This window comes from Oncorhynchus keta, chromosome 10 (assembly GCF_023373465.1).
Source record: "Oncorhynchus keta strain PuntledgeMale-10-30-2019 chromosome 10, Oket_V2, whole genome shotgun sequence".
NCBI lineage: Eukaryota > Metazoa > Chordata > Actinopteri > Salmoniformes > Salmonidae > Oncorhynchus > Oncorhynchus keta.
Window position 1 is genome coordinate 51318521 of NC_068430.1, and position 22815 is coordinate 51341335.

General features: G+C 43.9%; 1 protein-coding gene and 1 long non-coding RNA gene across 2 annotated transcripts; both read left to right on the plus strand.

The window, feature by feature from the left end:
• The first annotated feature begins 344 nt into the window (after positions 1 to 344).
• Positions 345 to 2904, plus strand: LOC118388936 (uncharacterized). Its single transcript, XR_004826641.2, has 3 exons — positions 345 to 1033; positions 2625 to 2712; positions 2804 to 2904. It is a non-coding gene; the product is annotated as an uncharacterized LOC118388936 (long non-coding RNA).
• An 18-nt stretch (positions 2905 to 2922) lies between these two features.
• On the plus strand, positions 2923 to 22154 carry LOC118389368 (NFX1-type zinc finger-containing protein 1-like; the record flags this gene model as incomplete). The annotated part of the gene is made up of 13 exons (XM_052526057.1): positions 2923 to 4059; positions 5900 to 6186; positions 6525 to 6763; positions 8564 to 8689; positions 8898 to 9046; positions 9188 to 9331; positions 13249 to 13366; positions 13769 to 13998; positions 14219 to 14358; positions 14909 to 15209; positions 18862 to 18972; positions 19085 to 19180; positions 19397 to 22154. Coding segments are annotated over 13 exons (5466 nt in total), but the record flags the coding sequence as incomplete, so codon positions are not given.
• Positions 22155 to 22815: the final 661 nt, after the last annotated feature.

Here is a 22815-nt window from a genome sequence, read left to right on the forward strand (position 1 = left end):
ACAAAACTTAATTCACTCTATTCGTAGCAGATTCTAGATTTGGGAATAGAAAACTTTATTGACATCAAATATTTCATCAATGAGAACATTTGCAGAATGTCATCTAAAATCCATCTCATTCCATCTACCGGTCTGGGATTCCTCTCACCATCATATTTACTATTATTATTATTATTATTTTTAATTGAACCTTTATTTAAAAAGTCAAGTCAGTTAAGAACAAATTCTTATTTAGAATGATGGGACTCCCAACCAGACAGTTGTGATACAGCCTGGATTTGAACCAGGGTGTCTGTAGTAACGCCTCTAGCACTGAAATGCAGTGCCTTTAGACCGCTGCGCCACCCGGAAGCCCTCCTGGTCATGAGCGGAACCGCTAAGCAGATGATTCACATTGATACAGTGAAATATCTATCTCATTGTTATATTTGTGGTATAGGCTTTATTGGCAATTAAAGCGCACTACTGAGTTTTTATATCACTAGTAAATCCTATTGCGAGTTTCAAGTGTGATAAAACGGATACGACGAGTTCGGCACACGCCTACTGTATATTGCCGCATTCAAAACAACTGGGAACTCCGAAAAATACGAGGTCAATTCATGACTTCAGTGATTTTCAGGTCGGAAATTCAGACCTCTAGAAAGAGGCCTGAATCCCGAATTGGAATACCAAGTTGTGTGATCGTTCAAATCCATTTTCCCAGCCAGGAGCAATTTTTTTCCAGAGTTCCCAGTTTTTTCGAATACTCGGATGTCGAACATTTCCGACTTCCCACTGGAACGCAGCATATCATTTGGAAAACGAAACTAACAGGAAACGGCCAGGGCCCATTTGAAGAGCGCCTCGTGGAGTCAGTGTTGTCAACTATTTTTATGTGAGAATCGTTATTGGCTCTTTGATTTGAAGCTAGATTACGTTTAGTTTCGACATCACACCCCCAATTTGGCTTGCTGCGGCATGACCGCTGGACGAAAAAGGTATTCAAATGTATGCAATCACTACTGTAACTCGCTCTGGATAAAAGCGTCTGGTAAGTAGTACATTTTTGCCCGACGTTACGTTATCGCCCCTTCTACCGCCTCACCTATGTGAAGCTGGCCACAATAAGGATTATATTGCCGCAATAACGGAATTGGCGTGTTCAAAATAAAAGTTCCGAATTGAAAGTGATTCCAACGGATACAAATAGTGGAATCATGTCATATTTCAAACAACTACTTGAAGGTCTCAGATCGGGTGACGTCGCCGACTGAAACACTACTAGCATGCACCGCAAACTAACTAGCCATTTCACACTGGTTAGCCTCACAACCCTTTGACCTCCTGCAATAAGAGCAAAGACGCTACTATTTGTGTAAACTCTACACAGTTGTGTTCTGTGAGTGTCACTGAGTAGGCTTATCTCCCATTTAATGGGTGCAACATCCACAGGCTGCACAGTGCTATAATACAGTTCAAATGGCCCAAAACAAACTACTGAGAATTATTCTCAAGCTCAGCTCTAGGATGGCATTGGTCCTAATAATTTCAGGGAATTGAACAAACTGTTGATGGTCATGACCTTGCCCCCAAGTTACCTGTCTGGTTATTTTAATTTAATTATAGGCTCAAGCCTTGGGTTACAGGCAACATCTGCACTGAGCTAAAGGATAGAGCTGTCGTTTTCAAGGAGTGGGACTCTAACCCGGAAGCTTATAAGAAATCCTGATATGCCCTCCGACAAACCATCAAACAGGCAAAGCGTCAATACAGGGCGAGGATTGAATATACTATACCGGCTCTGACACTCGTCAGATGTGGCAGGGCTTACAAACTATTACAGCACCAGTGGAAATTCTGGCAGTCAGCATGCCTATTGCACGGGTCCTCAACTTGAGACATCTGTGGCATTGTGTTATGTGACAAAACTGCACATTTTAGAGTGGCCTTTTATTGTCCGCCACAAGTTGCACCTGTGTAATGATCATGCTACTAAATCATCTTATTGATATGCCACACCTGTCAGGTGGATGGGTTATCTTGGCAAAGGAGAAATGCTCACTAACAAGGATGTAAACAAATTTGTGCACAACATTTTAGGGAAATAAGCTTTTTGTAGGTATGGAACATTTCTGGCATCATTTATTTCCGCTCATGAAACATGGGGACCAACACTTTACATGTTGCATTTATATTTTTCTTCAGTACAAAATTGTATGTAATATCACAGTCACTTGGTTTACACACTTGGCAAAAAATGGTTTTAATTTCAAAATTAGCAAAGGATTCACTATTTGCATCATTGCATAACTGTCATAAAAAGACAGTCCATGCTGACATTTTGAGGGTGAAATAATTTGGTTTCGAAGGTATACAGATTTAGTTTGATAACATACTGTTACATTGTATCATGTATTCACTGACTGTATCCAAGTGATGTAATTTCTGTCAAAATTAAACCTATGCCATTTCAATGTAATCTCTTGCTGTAATCCTTTAGATGGAACACGTCATCCACCACAATATAAAATAATCATGCATAAATATCAAGTTTGCCTCTGTTTTGGAATCTATTTTAAGAAATTGTAAATTCCATTTGTTATAAACATTCAAATTGTGTTGGGTTTCATTACTTGTCTTAGAGGATAAAGTCATCCTGAATGGATCCCCCAAACAGAGGGGGGCAACGGAGAGGTAGAGGAGGAGCCAACCATGTCGATCACAGAAGAGGTAAGGAGATTTATTTTTATTTTGGACAGGCAAAACACGATTGGCATTTCATTCTTTAGATTGATATAGATTTCCCTGTTGTTTGCCTCAGGTGCTGAGGCTGGTCAGAAAGAAGAGGAAGGGATAGCCAACCAAGGGAGAGGGGGAAGAGGTAGGGGGGCCAGGGAAGAGATGAGAGGGGTTAATGGGGGGAACCCGAGGGAGGATAGGAGAGAGCGAGATGACAGAGCAGGGAAGGGAAGAGGAAGAGCAGGGGAGGATGCCAGGGGTAAGGGTGGTAGAGCGGGAGGAGGAGGAAGGGAGATAGTGGGAGGCAGAGAAAATAGAGGGGGAGGGAGAGGCAGAGGAGGAGAGAGAGGGGGTGGTAGAGGAAGGGGTGGTAGAGGAAGAGGGGGAGGGAGAGGAAGATCTATAGGCGGTGGCACCCCTCAGGTTCATCCAATTGAGTACAAAACCTTGGAGAAGCTATCAGGGAAAGACCCTTCAGATGTAGCCATCACTCTGGCCTGGAGCGATGGACTGGTAGCTCTCCTCGACAAGAGAGAGATGCGACAGGACCTTGTTCAGCTTCTCTGCCAAGTATTATGCAAGGCCTTCTCGTCCAAAACCGAGCGCCAAACCGTACAGCGCTTGACTGGCTTAATCAAGGATTCCGGATTCCTCAGAACCATCCTGCCCCATTATATGATGGGAATGGGATCCGAGTTTGACCACACTCGCCGGGAACAATACCCCCAGCACTTGGACAACATCATGACCCTTCTCTCCAAGGTGCTCAGCATCTTCCCAGCTAGCTCTATAAAGGGCGTGTCCATGATAGTGGCCCTCTTCAGACCAGTCATCAACAGCCTGCGAGCCGTGGGGGTGGACGTCCTGGAGCAGACGAAGGAGAACCTGGATAGGATCCAGGGCCTGGTCGAGCACCTCCAGGAGAGAGCCAGGGAGGGCACCCTGAGGTCTGATAACTACTCCTTCATAACCGCCCAGGAAGACGCCCCACCTGGGGAGGCCGACTTCAGGACCCTGCCCATCTACCCCACCCCCAAAGAGTTCCACCAGGACCAGAGATCCTACCTCAGGCCCAACCTCATCTCCCAACGCTACGCCAGCGGACTGCTCTACCTGGACACGCACTTCCGGCTCATGCGAGAGGACTTTGTGAGGCCTCTTCGAGAGGGCATCCAGCAGCTGATTCAGAGCCAGCAAGACCTGGGCAATAAAGACATCCCTTTGAGAAAGTGCCGCTTTGATGATATCAGAGTGTACTTTGACACTCGACTGGTGGTACCATTGTGCACCCCGTCTGGTTTGGCCTATAAGGTCCAGTTTGACTCCCATCCTCTTAAGGTCAGTGAGTTTGATTAAGAGTAATTGAATAGAAAAATGATAATTTACCAACATTGTGTAGTTATATAACTTAAAATAGTGAGATTATACAATAATCTATATTATACAATAATAAATTACATTAATACATACAATGTTTTTCCATATACGAAGAGTGTATTCAAATACAGTGCCTTGCGAAAGTATTCGGCCCCCTTGAACTTTGCGACCTTTTGCCACATTTCAGGCTTCAAACATAAAGATATAAAACTGTATTTTTTTGTGAAGAATCAACAACAAGTGGGACACAATCATGAAGTGGAACGACATTTATTGGATATTTCAAACTTTTTTAACAAATCAAAAACTGAAAAACGTGCAAAATTATTCAGCCCCCCTTAAGTTAATACTTTGTAGCACCACCTTTTGCTGCGATTACAGCTGTAAGTCGCTTGGGGTATGTCGCTATCAGTTTTGCACATCGAGAGACTGAATTTTTTTCCCATTCCTCCTTACAAAACAACTCGAGCTCAGTGAGGTTGGATGGAGAGCATTTGTGAACAGCAGTTTTCAGTTCTTTCCACAGATTCTCGATTGGATTCAGGTCTGGACTTTGACTTGGCCATTCTAACACCTGGATATGTTTATTTTTTTAACCATTCCATTGTAGATTTTGCTTTATGTTTTGGATCATTGTCTTGTTGGAAGACAAATCTCCGTCCCAGTCTCAGGTCTTTTGCAGACTCCATCAGGTGTTAGAATGGGAAATCTTCCATCTTCCAGAATGGTCCTGTATTTGGCTCCATCCATCTTCCCATCAATTTTAACTTCCCTGTCCCTGCTGAAGAAAAGCAGGCCCAAACCATGATGCTGCGACCACCATGTTTGACAGTGGGAATGGTGTGTTCAGGGTGATGAGCTGTGTTGCTTTTACGCCAAACATAACGTTTTGCATTGTTGCCAAAAAGTTCAATTTTGGTTTCATCTGACCAGAGCACCTTCTTCCACATGTTTGGTGTGTCTCCCAGGTGGCTTGTGGCAAACTTTAAACAACACTTTTTATGGATATCTTTAAGAAATGGCTTTCTTCGTGCCACTCTTCCATATTGGCCAGATTTGTGCAATATACGACTGATTGTTGTCCTATGGACAGAGTCTCCCACCTCAGCTGTAGATCTCTGCAGTTCATCCAGAGTGATCATGGGCCTCTTGGCTGCATCTCTGATCAGTCTTCTCCTTGTATGAGCTGAAAGTTTAGAGGGACGGCCAGGTCTTGGTAGATTTGCAGTGGTCTGATACTCCTTCCATTTCAATATTATCGCTTGCACAGTGCTCCTTGGGATGTTTAAAGCTTGGGAAAATTTTTGTATCCAAATCCGGCTTTAAACTTCTTCACAACAGTATCTCGGACCTGCCTGGTGTGTTCCTTGTTCTTCATGATGCTCTCTGCGCATTTAACGGATCTCTGAGACTATCACAGTGCAGGTGCATTTATACGGAGACTTGATTACACACAGGTGGATTGTATTTATGATCATTAGTCATTTAGGTCAACATTGGATCATTCAGAGATCCTCACTGAACTTCTGGAGAGAGTTTGCTGCACTGAAAGTAAAGGGGCTGAATAATTTTGCACACCCAATTTTTCAGTTCTTGATTTGTTAAAAAAGTTTGAAATATCCAATAAATGTCGTTCCACTTCATGATTGTGTCCCACTTGTTGTTGATTCTTCACAAAAAAATATAGTTTTATATCTTTATGTTTGAAGCCTGAAATGTGGCAAAAGGTCGCAAAGTTCAAGGGGGGCGAATACTTTCGCAAGGTACTGTATATGCTCATGTTCTTCTCTGTCCCGCACAGTTTGTCCGCTGGCAAAACTCCAAGCGGCTGATATACGGCTCCCTGCTCTGCATGTCCTGTGACAACTTTGACACCTTCCTGTTTGCTACTGTGTCGGACCGGGACCCCAAGGAGTTAGAGAAGGGCTTTGTCCAGCTCAGTTTCTTAGGGGAGAGCAGGCGAGCCCTGGCCGGAGTGGAGGCCCACCAATCCTTCCTCATGGTGGAGACCACAGCCTACTTTGAGGCCTACCGCTATGTCCTCGAAGGGCTGCAGGAGCTGGAGGTAGAGGATCTGCCCTTTCAGAGGTCGGTGTACTGTCTGTCTGGCGTTCTTAATTTCAACAATTAGCTTGTGAATGCACCAGTGTTGTTAATGCTATATGAGATAAAGAGTCAGGCTAATCAGCTTTGGGACAAGCTTAAGACAAAATATTGGGTTTTCATCACGCTTTTCTGACAGTGAGACTTACTGATTGTATTGATACAGGTACATGCTTCTGATCTCAAAGTGCTTAACATGGTTTGTGAGTGACTTAATTCTTCCGCCAGCTACTAGATCAATTTGACAGAAATTATGTTCACGACATGTCAATTCTTGTAATGAAGAATGACATTTATGATTTATGACGACATGTAAATTACAGGTATATAGTGGAATGCAGCTCAGACGTCGAACCGCCTGCCTACCTGCCCAGGGCAGATACGTATGACCTGTCTGCTATTGCGGCGCCTGAGTTTAAGAGCAGTATCAAGAGCTTTCACACCCTGGATCCTGAAGCCTGGCCGCCCATGGAGCAGCTGGGGTTGGACGAGTCTCAGATGAGAGCCCTTCAGTTCGCACTCACCAAGGAGCTGGCTATCATCCAGGGACCCCCAGGCACAGGTGGGATACATTTTTAATAAGTCATACATATTGAATAGATCATGTTTACGTAAATGTACAGTACCGGTCAAAAGTTTGGACACACCTACTCATTCAAGGGCTTTTCTTTATTTTTTTAACAACTATTTTCGACATTGTAGAATAATAGGGAAGACATCAAAACTATGAAATAACACATATGGAATCATGTAGTAACCAAAAAAGTGTTAAAATCAAAATGTTTTATATTTTAGATTCTTCAAAGTAGCCACCCTTTTCCTGGACAGTGTTGCACATTCTTGGCATTCTCTCAACCAGTTTCATGTGGAATGCTTTTCCAGCAGTCTTCAAGGAGTTCCCACATATGCTGAGCACTTGTTGGCTGCTTTTCCTTCACTCTGCGGTCTAACTCATCCCAAACCATCTCAATTAGGTTGAGGTTAGGTGATTGTGTAGACCAGGTCATCTGATGCAGCACTCCATCACCCTCCTTCTTGGTCAAATAGCCCTTACACAGCCTGGAGGTGTGTTGAGTCATAGTCCCATTGAAAAACAAGTCCGACCAAGCGCAAACCAGATGGGATGGCGTATTGCTGCAGAATGCTGTGGTAGCCATGTTGGTTAAGTGTGCCTTGCATTCTAAATATATCACAGACTGTGTCACCAGAAAAGAACGCCCACACCATTATACCTCTTCCTGCAAGCACCACAGTGGAAACCACACATGTAGAGATCAACTGTCCACCTACTCTGTGTCTTACAAAGACATGGCGGTTGGAACCAGAAATCTCAAATTTGACTCATCAGACCAAAGCATAGATTTCCACCGGTCTAATGTCCATTGCTCATGTATCTTGGCCCAAGCAAGTTTATTTTTATTGTTGTCCTTTAGTAGACTCACGCAGTCTCCTCTGAACAATTGATGTTGAGATGTGTCTGTTATTTGAACTCTGAAGCATTTATTTGGGCTGCAGATTCTGAGGCTGGTAACTAATAAACTTCTCGTCTGCAGCAGAGGTAACTCTGGGTCTTCCTTTCCTGTGGCGGGTCCTCATGAGAGCCAGTTTCATCATAGCACTTGATGGTTTTTACGGCTGCACTTGAAGAAACTTTCAACGTTCTATGAAATGATCAGGCCCTACACCCAAACAAGGGCACTGCGTTCATCCACCTCTGGCCTGCTCACCTCCCTACCACTGAGGAAGTACAGTTCCCGCTCAGCCCAGTCAAAACTGTTCGCTGCTCTGGCCCCCCAATGGTGGAACAAACTCCCTCACGACGCCAGGACAGCGGAGTCAATCACCACCTTCCGGAGACACCTGAAACCCCACCTCTTTAAGGAATACCTAGGATAGGATAAAGTAATCCTTCTCACCCCCCCCTTCTTAAAAGATTTAGATGCACTATTGTAAAGTGACTGTTCCACTGGATGTCATAAGGTGAATGCACCAATTTGTAAGTCGCTCTGGATAAGAGCGTCTGCTAAATGACTTAAATGTAAATGTAAATGTTCCCCATTGACTGACCTTCGTGTCTTAAAGTAATTATGGACTCTCGCTTCTCTTTGCTTATTTGAGTTGTTTTTTGTCATAATATGGACTTGGTCTTTTGCTACTATTATTATTCTACAATGTAGAAAAGAGTCTAAATAAATAAATAACCCTTGAATGAGCACGTGTGGTCAAACTTTTGACTGGTATGCACATAAAAATGTTCCAGGCCAAAAGCTGAGAAATTGTGCCACGTTGCTTCTTGTAACGTCGTCTTTAGTGCAACAGCTCTGCAGGAGTGTAACACGTCTTTCCTTATTCATAATCCCAGGGAAGACCTACACAGGACTAAAGATCGCCCAGGCTCTGCTTACCAATCAGGAGATGGGGAGAGGTTTCACCTCCCCCATGCTGGTGGTTTGTTACACCAACCACGCTCTGGACCAGTTCCTAGAAGGTAGTCCTCCTTTTTTCTCAACATTGCACACATCCCACGCAACTTTTGTGTCTCAAATGAAGTTATTTTCCACCTCAAGCCATACTTGAAGAATCTCAGATGCTGCATACCATCATTTTGTGTTTGACCAAAGATAATTCTGAAGGGCTCTTTTGTTGTTGTATGTATGAACACCTTTTTTAATTTGTTAAACAATGTTGTACCATAGGCATCCACAAGTTTCTACCAGACGGTATTGTGAGAGTGGGTGGGCAAAGCAACAGTGAGGTCCTGAAGCGTTTCACCCTGAGAGAGCTGAAAAGCTCCCATTACTTCCGCCGCAACCTACCGCCACATCTTCGCCGTGCCAACAGTGAGGTGAGGCCCAACTTGAAACCTGAAAGTTACACTGACCAATATGTCAACATTTTAGAAATAGTCTTCAAAATGTAAATTGTTAATGTAGCTATTGAAGAAATAATATCACATAGCGATGTTCAGAATATTGTTTCCCCTCAGATCTATGATGCATTGCGGAAAGAAGAGACTAAGATCCAGACTCAGTCTGTGCAGCTGGAGTGCAGTCTTCGGGGCGTCCTAAGGGAGCAGTACCTCCAAAAGTTCATCTCAGAGAAACACTGGGATAGCCTGACGCTACAGCCAGTGAGTCTTTGATAGCACTGTAAAATATAAAGATTTTTAGCCTCGGTCCGACCTTTATAATTACAACTATCAGGCTGGTGACTACTTCTACGACTATAATTAATAGTTCCATCACCACAGCTACTACTAGAACTATGTACCCGCAATCGCGCGCATGTTGATTTTGTCCACCCACACCAGATGCGATCAGGACACGCAGGTTGAAATATCAGAACGAACTTTGAACCAGCTACAGTGGGGGGAAAAAGTATTTAGTCAGCCACCAATTGTGCAAGTTCTCCTACTTAAAAAGATGAGGGAGGCCTGTAATTTTTATCATAGGTAACATTCAACTATGACAGACAAAATGAGAAAAGAAAATCCAGAAAATCACATTGTAGGATTTTTATTGAATTTATTTAGCAAATTATGGCGGAAAATAAGTATTTGGTCACCTACAAACAAGCAAGATTTCTGGCATTCACAGACCTGTAACTATTTAAGAGGCTCCTCTGTCCTCCACTTACCTGTATTAATGGCACCTGTTTGAACTTGTTATCAGTATAAAAGACACCTATCCACAACCTCAAACAGTCACACTCCAAACTCCACTATGGCCAAGACCAAAGAGCTGTCAAAGGACACCAGAAACAAAATTGTAGACCTGCACCAGGCTGGGAAGACTGAATCTGCAATTAGGTAAGCAGCTTGGTTTGAAGAAATCAACTGTGGGAGCAATTATTAGGAAATGGAAGACATACAAGACCACTGATAATCTCCCTCGATCTGGGGCTCCACGCAAGATCTCACCTCGTGGGGTCAAAATGATCACAAGAACGGTGAGCAAAAATCCCAGAACTACACGAGGGGACCTAGTGAATGACCTGCGGAGAGCTGGGACCAAAGTAACAAAGCCTACCATCAGTAACACACTACGCCGCCAGGGACTCAACTCCTGCAGTGCCAGACGTGTCCCCCTGCTTAAGCCAGTACATGTCCAGTCCCGTCTGAAGTTTTCTAGAGAGCATTTGGATGATCCAGAAGAAGATTGGGAGAATGTCATATGGTCAGATGAAACCAAAATATAACTTTTTGGTAAAAACTCAACTCGTCGTGTTTGGAGGACAAAGAATGCTGAGTTGCATCCAAAGAATACCATACCTACTGTGAAGCATGGGGGTGGAAACATCCTGCTTTGGGGCTGTTTTTCTGAAAAGGGACCAGGACGACTGATCTGTGTAAAGGAAAAAATGAATGGGGCCATGTATCGTGAGATTTTGAGTGAAAACCTCCTTCCATCAGCAAGGGCATTGAAGATCAATGATCCCAAACACACCGCCCGGGCAACGAAGGAGTGGCTTCGTAAGAAGCATTTCAAGGTCCTGGAGTGGCCTAGCCAGTCTCCAGATCTCAACCCCATAGAAAATCTTTGGAGGGAGTTGAAAGTCCGTGTTGCCCAGCAACAGCCCCAAAACATCACTGCTCTAGAGGAGATCTGCATGGAGGAATGGGCCAAAATACCAGCAACAGTGTGTGAAAACCTTGTGAAGACTTACAGAAAACGTTTGACCTCTCATTGTCAACAAAGGGTATACAACAAAGTATTGAGATAAACTTTTGTTATTGACCAAATACTTTATTTTCCACCATCATTTGCAAATAAATTCTTTATAAATCCTACAATGTGATTTTCTGGATTTTTTTCTCTCTCATTTTGTCTGTCATAGTTGAAGTGTACCTTTGATGAAAATTACAGGCTTCTCTCATCTTTTTAAGTGGGAGAACATGCACAATTGGTGGATGACTAAATACTTTTTTGCCCCACTGTATTATTAATTTGGGGACAGGTCGAAAAGCCTTAAACATTTACGGCACTTTAGCTAGCTAGCTTGCTGTTGCTAGCTAATTTGTCCTGGGATATAAACATTGTATTGTTATTTTACCCGAAATGCACAAGGTCCTCAACTCCAACAATTAATCCACAGATAAAAGGGTTTGAGTTTGTTTCTAGTTATCCCTCCTTCAGGCTTCTTCTTTGTACTTCATATGGCGTTTGGCAACCAACGTTAAGGTGCATTACTACCACCAACTGGACTGGAGTGTGGGCCTCAGTTCATCTTTCATTCCCCCACGTGGGTATATGCTCCTAAAAACCAATGAGGAGATGGGAGAAGTGGGACTCGCAGCGCATCAAGTGTCACAAATAGAACCAACTTCTATTTTAGCACCTGGCTACGCAGACATGTGCGAACAGTATGGGTGCAACGATTGAAAAACATGTTTGTGTACTTTTATTTTGCAATGCTCTCGCATGCGACACCGGCGGTGTGTTCAGCATGTAAATGACTACTGACCCGTAGCACTCACGTCTGTAGCCATGAAGTGCTTTGAAAGGCTGGTTATGGCTCACATTAACACCATCATCCCAGACACCCTAGACCCACTCCAATTTGCATACCGCCCCAACAGATCCACAGATGACACAATCTCTATTGCACTCAACACTCCCATTTCTCACCTGGACAATAAGAACACCTAAGGGAGAATGCTTTTCATTGACTACAGCTCAGCGTTCAACACCATTGTGCCCTCAAAGCTCATCATTAAGCTAAGGACCCTGGGACTAAACACCTCCTTCTGCAACTGGATCCTGGTCTTCCTGATGGGCCTCCTCAGATGGTAAGGGTTGGCAACAACACATCTGCCACGCTGATCCTCAACACGGGGGCCCCTCAGGGGTGAGTGCTTAGTCTCCTCCTGTACTTCCTGTTCACACATGACAGTGGCAGGCCTGATCACAGACAACAGTAAGACAGCCTATAGGGAGGAGGTCAGAGATCTGGAAGGGTGGTGCCAGGACCACAACCTCTCCCTCAATGTGATCAAGACAAAGGAGATGATCGTGGACTACAGGAAAAGGATGGCCAAGCATTCCCCCATTCTCATTGAACGGGGCTGTAGTGGAGCAGGTTGAGAGCTATCATGGTCCAAACACCTCAGTCGTGAAGAGGGCACGACAATGCTTATTCCCCCTGAGGAGACTGAAAAGATTTGGCATGGGTCCTCAGATCCTCAAAAAGTTCTACAGCTGCACCATCAAGAGCATCCTGACTGTTTGCATCACTGCCTGGTATGACAACTGCTTGGCCTCTGACCGCAAGGCGCTACAGAGGTTAGTGTGTACGGCCCAGTACATCACTGGGGCCAAGCTTCCTGCCATCCAGGACCTCTATACCAGGCAGTGTCAGAGGAAGGCCCTAAAAATTGCCAAAGACTCCAGTGACCCTAGTCATAGACTGTTCTCTCTGCTACCGCACGGCAAGCGGTACCGGAGCGCCAAGTCTAGGTCCAAGAGGCTTCTTAACAGCTTCTACCCCCAAGCCATAAGACTTCTGAACAGCTAATCAAAGGGCTACCTAGACTATTTGAATTGACCCCCCCCCCTTTTTACGCTGCTGCTACTCGCTGTTTCTTATCTATACATAGTCACTTTACCCCAACCTACATGTACATATTACTTCAATTACCTCGACTAACCTTGACCCCCATTGACTAGGTACCGGTACCCCCTGTATATATTGTTATCGTTATTTTATTGTTGCTCTTTTATTTTTTACTTTAGTTTATTTAGTAAATATTTGTTCTTAACTATTATTTTTCTTAACTGCATTGTTATTTAAGGGCTTGTAAGTAAGCATTTCACGGTAAGGTCTACACTTGTTGTATTCTGAGCATGTGACAAATACAATTTGATTTGATGTTATCGTCGGATAGGACAACTTATATGAGTACGCTAACCCCAACTGCCTCTACAAGGCATGAGATTCAAAAAGTAGGTCTGGCATTCCCAGAAAAGCTTTATGAAACGATGTTGAACTGTGGTAATCTCTCATTGGCCATAGAGGAGACAATTCTTACTATTAATATGTAATCCTCAGGCATTGGATGGCTTTGAGAGCTATGGTGGGAAGAAGCCGTCTCTTGTTATGGAGTGGCTGGGATTAGGTTTCACTGTCTTCCAGCAGAGGACGCCACATCCTCAAAATTGCAATGCAGGTGAGAAGCCACTGCAGTACCACAGAGCGTAGACAAGACAACATGATCACACAGATAATAAACGGAACAGGTGCAGAGAAATGCTTCTCTTTGTGGGATTGTATTTGTCAACCTTGCTTGTGAATATATTATTCATGTAGCTATTAACACAAGCATTTCGCCGCTCCTGCGATAACATCTACAAATCTGTGTAGGTGACCAATAAACTTTGATTTATTTTATTTTATTTAGTCTCTTTGAACTCTTTTTGTTTCATTTAAAACTCCCTTTGATCCTAACTGAAACTATATGGGGGGGAAGAGGAAGAGTTCAGTGCTCATTTTCATGTTGAGAGAACTACTAGGAAGTTAGAAACTCTGGTCCTCACTCCTCACCCATTTTCACCTCTCTATTTTATGATAGATGTGGAAATGGACGAAGCTGAAGAGGAAGAGGACGACCTGATCGAGATAGCGGAGGAGGCAGACCTGATCCAGGCGGAACGCTTTGTAGAAGCCTCAAACACGCATCATGGTCGGGATGAAGATCTTAGAAAGACGGAGGAGATAGTCAGAGACATGGCGGAACTGATGCTGGCCATGAACCTGGAGAACATCGAGATACAGGCAGAGCAGAGTGAAGAAGGCTGGGAGGTGAGAACCAATAATTAACCCTGAGCCAACAACATAACCAAAAGACGTTGCATCATAAATCGTGTGAATCATAAACCAATTGAGTTGCTTATGGATTTCAAATTGACAACCTCCTGCTTTAAAGTATTGAGCTTAGGAGTATTGTAGAAAGACAGGTGCTGAGTTAAAGTGTTGTCAAAGTTATTTGAAAAGCCTTGCGTGTCTCTCTGTATGTGTGCAGATGCAGCGGGTACAGAAGAGGAAGATGAAACATCGTATTAGGACGGAGCTGGGCAGGAGCTCAGCCGTGAGTGAGGATGAGGAGGACACCATTCTGGATGTGTGGGCTCTCAGTCTGCCAGACAGATGGAGACTGTACCGGTAATACCCCCTCATCCCCTAGGCAACGGCATTCTGCTAGAGCGTTTATTCCCATTGAGCATAATTATGTCAACTAATTACAGAGAAAATGTATGCACTGATCCCCTCACCTCAAAGGCAAGATTTTGCTCTATAAAACGTTCTGTCACTGTGGCAATGTAACTGTGCTTAGCTTGTGAATGCAAAGTCTTCATGGCCACACAGGTGTGCACTTGGCTTGATCTGACTGGGGAAAGACTAGTGCAAGGCTCAGTTGTTTGCCGGCCAAAAAGCTATCTTGGATTAAACCCCAAAATGTAATGTTAAGCCACAGCTTCAGCCTGTTTGATTGACTCCGTCAATCACACAAGTAATAAAGGACTCTGCTCAATGCATTATTACGAATCTCAGATATTCTGATTTTGATTGTGCTGTATGATTATGTCTGGTAAACACAACTTGTTCTATGGGTTTTATATCATTCTTATGACATACTTATTTCGACTATGTAAGTGGTCTTGCAGTGAAATGCTACTCAATGACGTAATCTACTGCTGCTCTGTGTCTGCAGGTTATGGGTGAGGCGTTACCGGACAGAGCTGCGTACGCGAGCCCAGCAGGCGGAGCAGGACTATCAGGACGCAGCCGAGCGTCTGGCTGAGATTCGTCTCCGTGAGGACTTACATGTCCTGAAGGATGCCAAGGTCATCGGCATGACGACTACGGGGGCTGCAAGATGCCGCAAAGCTTTGCAGGAAGTGAGTCCCCGCCTGGTGATCGTGGAAGAGGCGGCGGAGGTACTGGAGGCCCACACCATCACCACTCTGAGCCAGGCGTGCCAGCATCTCATCCTCATTGGAGACCACCAACAGGTACAGGACACTCATTGGTCAGGCATGGTCAACTCCTTAAAGATTTCACTGTTATTCCTTTAAATCCAGGAATTCAACTGGACATCGTACTTGAACATTTTTCAAGTTCCTAATGTAAACTGGGCTTTTTAAAAATTGAAAGTCCATGGTCATTTTCATTTCTTAATTGGCTGGGATTTAAATGCAATCAACATCCAACTCTGCGTGGAGCTAAACTACGAGTTCATCCAGCACACCCAGCTATAAGGTCTTAAATAACTTGACTTAATTCCTTTTTAGCTCTGAGTGAATACAGTGTCGTCAGTAAGTATTCACACTCCTTGGCTCCATATTTTGTTGTGTTACAGCCTGAATATAAAACTGATTAAATATACATCTTGTGTCACTGACCTACACAATATACCCCATCATGTTAAAGTGGAATTACGTATTCAACCACTTTGTTATGGTAAGCCTAAATAAGTTCAGGAGTAATAATTTGCTTAACAAGTCACATAAGTTGCATGGACTCTGTGTGCAATCATAGTGTGTAACATGATTTTTGAATGAGTACCTCATCTCTGTAACCCACACATACAATGATCTATAAGATCCCTCAGTCAAGCAGTGAATTTCAAACACAGATTCAACCACGAAGATCAGTAAAGAAAAGTACCTATTGGTAGATGGGTAGTGCTGAACAATTGTATTTTTTTAAACAACTAATTGATCAACATTAGTTCAATTATTTGAATTCCATTTAGTTAAAACAAATTCTGTGAACTCACAGAGATAAATCAGATCCAGTAGGAAGTTGTAGTTTCCAACAGGCCAATATTTTACATAGTATTCACATAAAAAAGTGTAAATTAACTACAGTGACCATAGTTCATTGTGGATCTACTTATCCATTCTGCGTTTATTTTACGTCTCCTACGGAATAGACAAGAATGCGCAATCGTGACGGTATATAGAGAGCAGCTGTTGCTATGCGAGGTACACTACATGGCCAAAAGTATGTGGATACCTGCTCGTCGAACATCTCATTCCAAAGTCATGGACATTAATATGGAGTTGGTCCCCTCTTTGCTGCTACTGTATAACAGCCTCCATTCTTCTGGGAAGGCTTTCCACTAGATGTTGGAACATTGCTGCGGGGACTTGCTTCCATTCAGCCACAAGCGCATTAGTGAGGTCGGGCACTGCAGTTGGGCAATAAGGCCTGGCTCTCAGTCGGCGTTCCAATTAATCACAAAGGTTTTTGATGGGGTTGAGGTCAGGGCTCTGTGCAGGCCAGTCAAGTTCTTCCACACCACTCTCTACAAGCCATTTCTGTATTGACCACGCTTTGTGCACTGGGGCATTGTCAGGCTGAAACAGGAAGGGGCCTACCCCAAACTGTTGCCACAAAGTTGGAAGCACAGAATTGTTTAGAATATTATTGTATGCTGTAGCGTTAAGATTTCCCTTCACTGGAACTAAGGGGCCTGGACTGAACCATGAAAAAACCGCCCCAGACTATTATTCATCCTCCACCAAACTTTACAGTTGGCACTATGCATTCGAGCAGGTAGCGTTCTCCTGGCATCCGCCAAACCCACATTCGTCCATCGGACTGCCAGATTCATTCCAGAGAATGCGTTTCCACTGCTCCAGAGTTCAATGGCGGCAAGGTTTACACCACTCCAACTGATGCTTTGCATTGCGCATGGTGATCTTAGGCTTGTGTGTCTGCTTGGCAATGGAAACTAATTTTATGAAGCTTCTGACGAAATGTTCTTGTCTTGTTCTGTGAGCTTGTGTGGCCTACCATTTCTCGGCTGAGCCGTTATTGCTCCAAGACGTTTCCACTTCACAATAACAGCACGTAAAGTTGACGGGGCAGCTCTAGCAGTGCAGAAATTTGACCAACTGACTTGTTGGAAAGGTGGCATCCTATGACGGTGCCATGTTGAAAGTCACTGAGGTCTTCAGTAAGGTCATTCTCCTGCCAATGTTTGTCTATGGAGATTGAATGGCTGTGTGCTTGATTTTATACACCTGTTAGTAATGGGTGTGGATGATATAGCTGAATCCACTAATTTGAAGGGGTGTCCACATACTTTTGGAGAAGTAGCGTATCTCTACCTGAAAATACATAAAAGTATGCCTTATTTACTTTGAAGAACTCCAGAATAGTGATTTTGTCAGACAGCATAGGCAGCAGCTCAATAGAGATGTGATGATGACTTGGAATAAAAATAATAAAGTCATCAAATAAAACAAATGAAATATAAGCAACTGAAATATTTTTAGTAAAGTAATGTGAATAAATGATGGTTAATAAATGATAAGCAGTAATAGGCAGTCACTACCATCAACACGAGGCCAAATCGACACTGGAGTTGCTTACCACGAAGACCGTGAATGTTCCTGAGTGGCCAAATTACAGTTGACTTAAATCTGCTTGAAAATCTATGGCAAATTATTATTTTTTGTCTAGCAATGATCAACAACTAATTGGACAGATCTTGAATAATTTTTAAAATAATAATTGGGCAAATGTTGCATTATCCAGGTGTGGAAAGCTCATAGATTTACCCAGAAAGACAGCTGTAATTGCTGTCAAAGGTCCTTCTACAAAGTATTGACTCAGGGGTGGGAGACCCATGAGGCGGGGTCATGTTTTGGAGGACGCATGGCTCTCGACCTACGTATCGAGTCCATACTGGAGTTACTGCGATGGGACAAGACTGTAACTACCAATTAAATATCACGAAATTGGTGAGAAAAAAGGGTAAAACGTACCCCTAAAAATAAAAAATATAAACATTTTTTTTCTCAGAGTTTATTTGCATATACACTGAGTGTACAAAACATGAGACTGACCTGGTGAATCCAGGTTGAAGCTATGATCCCTTATTGTCACTTGTTAAATGGATGTCATAAGGTGAATGCACCAATTTGTAAGTCGCTCTGGATAAGAGCGTCTGCTAAATGACTTAAATGTAAATGTTAAATCCACTTCAATCAGTGTAAATGAAGGGTAGGAGACAGGTTAAAGAAGGATTTTTAATCCTTGAGACAAGTGAGACATGGTTTGTGTATGTGTGCCATTCAGAGTGTGAATGGGCAAGACGAAAGATTTAAGTGCCTTTGAACTGGGTATGGTAGTAGGTGCTAGGCGGACCAGTTTGTGTCAAGAACTGCAACGCTGCTGTTTTTTAATGCTCAACAGTTTCCCGTATGTATCAAAAATTGTCCACCACCCAAAAGGACATCCAGCCAAATTGACACAACTGTGGGAAGCATTGGAGCCAACACGGGTCTGTATCCTTGTGGAATGCTTTCAAAACCTTTTAAGAGTCCATGCCCCGATGAATTGAGGCTTCTTCTGAGGGAAAAGGGGTGGGGGGACTCAATAATAGGAAGTTGTTCCTAAAGCTTGGTATACTCAGTGTATATTTTCATACTCTTTACTTTATTACATTTATTTGACAGGGACAATGCATATTAAAATCAACATTTCTGCAAATGTTTCAGGCTTACTGAGCAGCATATTAAAAACAGTGATCTCCTCAACTCTATTGTCTGTTTTATATTGTCTAAAACTGTTGAAATGAGGTGGTCCATGTCATCCTCTCTTGAGGTTCAGGGGTACTTATGTAGCTTGCAACCTCCATTGTCCCCCTAGCTCCGGCCCAGTGCAACAGTGTTTGACCTGGCCAATAACTTCAATCTTGAAGTGTCCATGTTTGAGAGGCTGATCAAGATGGACTTTCCGTATGTCAGACTTAACTACCAGGTATGTGCGGGAATCTGTAGGGAAGTTTATATAGACAAACCAGATAAACCAATTGCCCTTGTTCTTCATTCACCATTGACCAATCCTCTCACTCTGGGTCTCTCCTACACAGCATCGCATGAGGCCAGACATTGCCCGTCTCATAGTCCCTCACATCTACTCTGAGCTGGAGAACCACCCCTCAGTGATGGACTTTGAGAATGTTAAGGTAAATAAATGCATACATAAATGAATGCACACAGATTTTTGACCTGGTAGTTTCCCTCCTAGCAGGAGTACATTTGAAGATGTTTATCAATGAATTTCCCCATGTGGTCAATTCAATGTACCATTGATAAAGCATGATAAACCGTCCATATGTGTAGGCTTTAGAAGTTAGTTGCCGTCCAATATACATTATATTCAACCCCCCGTTGTCTTGCAGGGGCTTCAATCAAACATGTTCTTTGTGGAGCATAATTATCATGAAGAGGAGATCAAGGATGGAAAAAGTCACCAGAACCGCCACGAGGCCCTCTTCGTGGTAGCGCTGTGTCGCTACCTCTTGTTACAGGACTACCAGCCGTTCCAGATCACCATCCTCACCACTTACACAGGCCAACTCCACTGTCTGCGCAACCTCATGCCAGCCAAAGAGTTCAATGGGGTCAAAGTTCATGTTGTTGACAAATATCAAGGGGAGGAGAATGATATTGTCCTGCTGTCCCTGGTTCGAAGTAACAAACAGGGGAAGGTGGGTTTCTTGAACATCCCCAACCGTGTCTGTGTAGCCCTGTCAAGGGCTAAGAAGGGCCTCTACTGCATTGGAAACATGGACATGTTGGGAAAGGTCAAGCTCTGGAGCAACATCCTGCACATGCTGCGAGAGAAGGACCAAGTGGGCCCTGCAATGACTTTGTGCTGCCAGAACCACCCTGAGCGACACATTAAAGTGTCCTGCGGAGACGACTTCAAACAAGCTCCCGAGGGAGGCTGCAACCTGCCCTGCGAGTTCCGCTTGAACTGTGGTCACGTGTGCTCCAGTGCCTGCCACCCGTACGACCAAGAGCACAAAAAGTACACATGCAACAAAAAGTGCCAGAAGGTCCTTTGTGAGCTGGGGCATCGATGCCAACGTCAGTGCTACCAGGAGTGCCCTACTGACTGCCTTAAGCAGGTAGAAAAGATTGTACCACAGTGCCAGCACAAGCAGATGGTGCCCTGTCACCAGGCTCCGGAGAAGTTTGTGTGCCTGGAGCCCTGTCAGCAGAAGCTCATGTGTGGGCATCCATGTGCCTTGGTGTGTGGGGAGTCCTGCACCACCACCTGCATGGTGATGGTCACATTGGAGCTCAAATGTGGACACAAGCAAGAAGATCCCTGTCATTATAAGAGCTCTACCATACAGCCAGAATGCAGGACACATTGCACACAGATGCTGAAGTGTGGCCACCCCTGTCCTGGTTCCTGCCAGAGGTGCCACCAGGGCCGCTTCCACATGGGCTGTTTCCACCAATGTGATCGCCTCCTAGTCTGCTCCCATAAGTGTCGGGAGCCCTGTACACGTGGATGCCCACCCTGTCAAATGCGCTGTGAGAATCGCTGCATCCATAGTGTCTGTATGAAGCCATGCGGCCAGCCCTGTGCCCCCTGCATAGAGCCTTGTGCCTGGAAGTGCCCTCATCAGCGCTGCAGCAAGCTTTGCCATGAGCCTTGTGACCGTCCACCATGCACCCAACCCTGTACCGAAACCTTGCACTGTGGGCACCCGTGCATCGGCCTGTGTGGAGACCCTTGCCCCAACAAGTGTCGTGTTTGCCACCACGAGGAGGTAACAGAGATCTTCTTTGGTACGGAGGACGATGTTGAGGCCTGTTTCATTCAGCTAGAGGACTGCGGACACTTGTTTGAGTCCACGTCCATGGACACATACATGGGAATGGATGAGAACCAGCAGGCTACCGGAATAAAGTTAAAGGAGTGCCCCAAGTGTCGCACACCCATCCGCAGGAATCTCCGGTACGGGGCTCATGTCAACCGGAGTCTGGTGGAAATTGAAAAAGTGAAGGAGAAGATTAATGGAACACAGTCAGATATTGAGGCACAGAAGGTGGTCCTTAAGCAGCAATGGATTGACAAGGAGGACTTGCTAAGGTACCTACCCATGGAGTACATACAGATCAGAGATACACTGAGAGCCTCCGACCTCACAGCAAATGAACTATGGATCACTGAGAACAAGATGGCCTTACTTGAGAGACTGAACAAGCTGCTGAAGATTCGTAGGGGACACATGTCAAGCGTAGAAACCTTTTACTTTGACGAGAAGGTTCCAGAGTTCCTGAGGTGGCTGATGGATCATCACCAAAAGTTCTCAGAGCAGCAGGCATCTGATCTGCAGAGCGAACTACAGAGGCTCTCCTTTTTGGCGGAGCTTAACGCCCGCTGCAAGATGGCTAATGGAACAGGCTGTAGGGTCCACGTCCAGGCTGAGGTCAGAGCCATGAGGAATATTCTGGAGAGATTGCAGCCATTCACTCAGCAAGACAAGGACTTGGTAAAGCAAGCACTTAAAGAACTGGATAAAAAGCTACCAAGCACTGGCCTGGGGATCACTGATGAAGAAAGGATGATGATTGTTAAAGCTATCAACCTGAGTGTTGGACACTGGTACAAGTGTCCCAACAATCACATCTACGCCATCGGAGAATGTGGACGGGCCATGGAGCAAAGCAACTGCCCAGAATGCAACGCTACGATTGGTGGAGCAAGCCATGCTCTGGTGAGTGGCAACAGAGTGGCTTCAGAGATGGATGGGGCGCAAGATCTTTGATCTTTGATCTGATGCACCTTGATGATTAAAACCAGATTATTTTCAATTTAATTGTGACTTGTCATAACTGATATGACAGTTATCACAATTGGTACTCCAGAAAGCATAGCTGTATTAATTGATATATTTAATTCTGAAATTACAGTAAATTATTAATTGAATGTGATGAAATGAATCTGCTTCGCGAAGTATAATACATATTCATTTTTATTTCGCAGAGGTGAGGTTTAATAATGTCACCCCAGAGTACAATACTGCAATTATATGTGACTTTTTGCTATTGTATCTGTATGATCTTGAAAGTTGACAATTAACGATTTATCAAAAAAAAAATCATTACACACGGTACAATAAAGAATTATGCAAACGATTAGACTGGATTTTTATGTGTGATGATGGGCCTACATTTTTAGACAACGGAGTGTTTTTTTCTAGTCACACCAATGGATGGCAGCAGTGTATTGTTAATTTAACAAAGAGTTGACTTGATACTTGCCATTTTGGCCTTTTACACAAATGTAATACAATTATCTGAGATGATCCAATATGTTTGCAAAATGATTTTCTAACACACACATTCACACATTAATCATGCAGCTGACTCAGTTCATATAATGTGATAAAGGGGCTGAAAACAACTCTGGCATGAAAAGAAAACACTGTAAAAGTAAGTAATATTCACACACTTGTGCACAAAGCAAGTGTTCAGGATACAAAGTGCTGGATGTACTTTGGGGGAACCCATATTATTTTTTTCTACTGTCTGCAACTTGATATGAGAAATTGCTGTTATTGGAATAGCACTGGGAAAAGAGCACAGATGAGATGGGGGCAGGATGAGCATCCACGACATCCTTGCATGGAGTAGATTAGGGTTAGTGTCTCTCCCATTTTGATCTGGTTAATTATGGAGATAAACTGAAACTCCACTTTGTGTCTTGGACATTGGCCATTTATTTAAATTAGGATAGGCTTACTTTATGTATTAGTTGAATACATTTACTGAACATTTTGTTAACTGAGTTATAGCG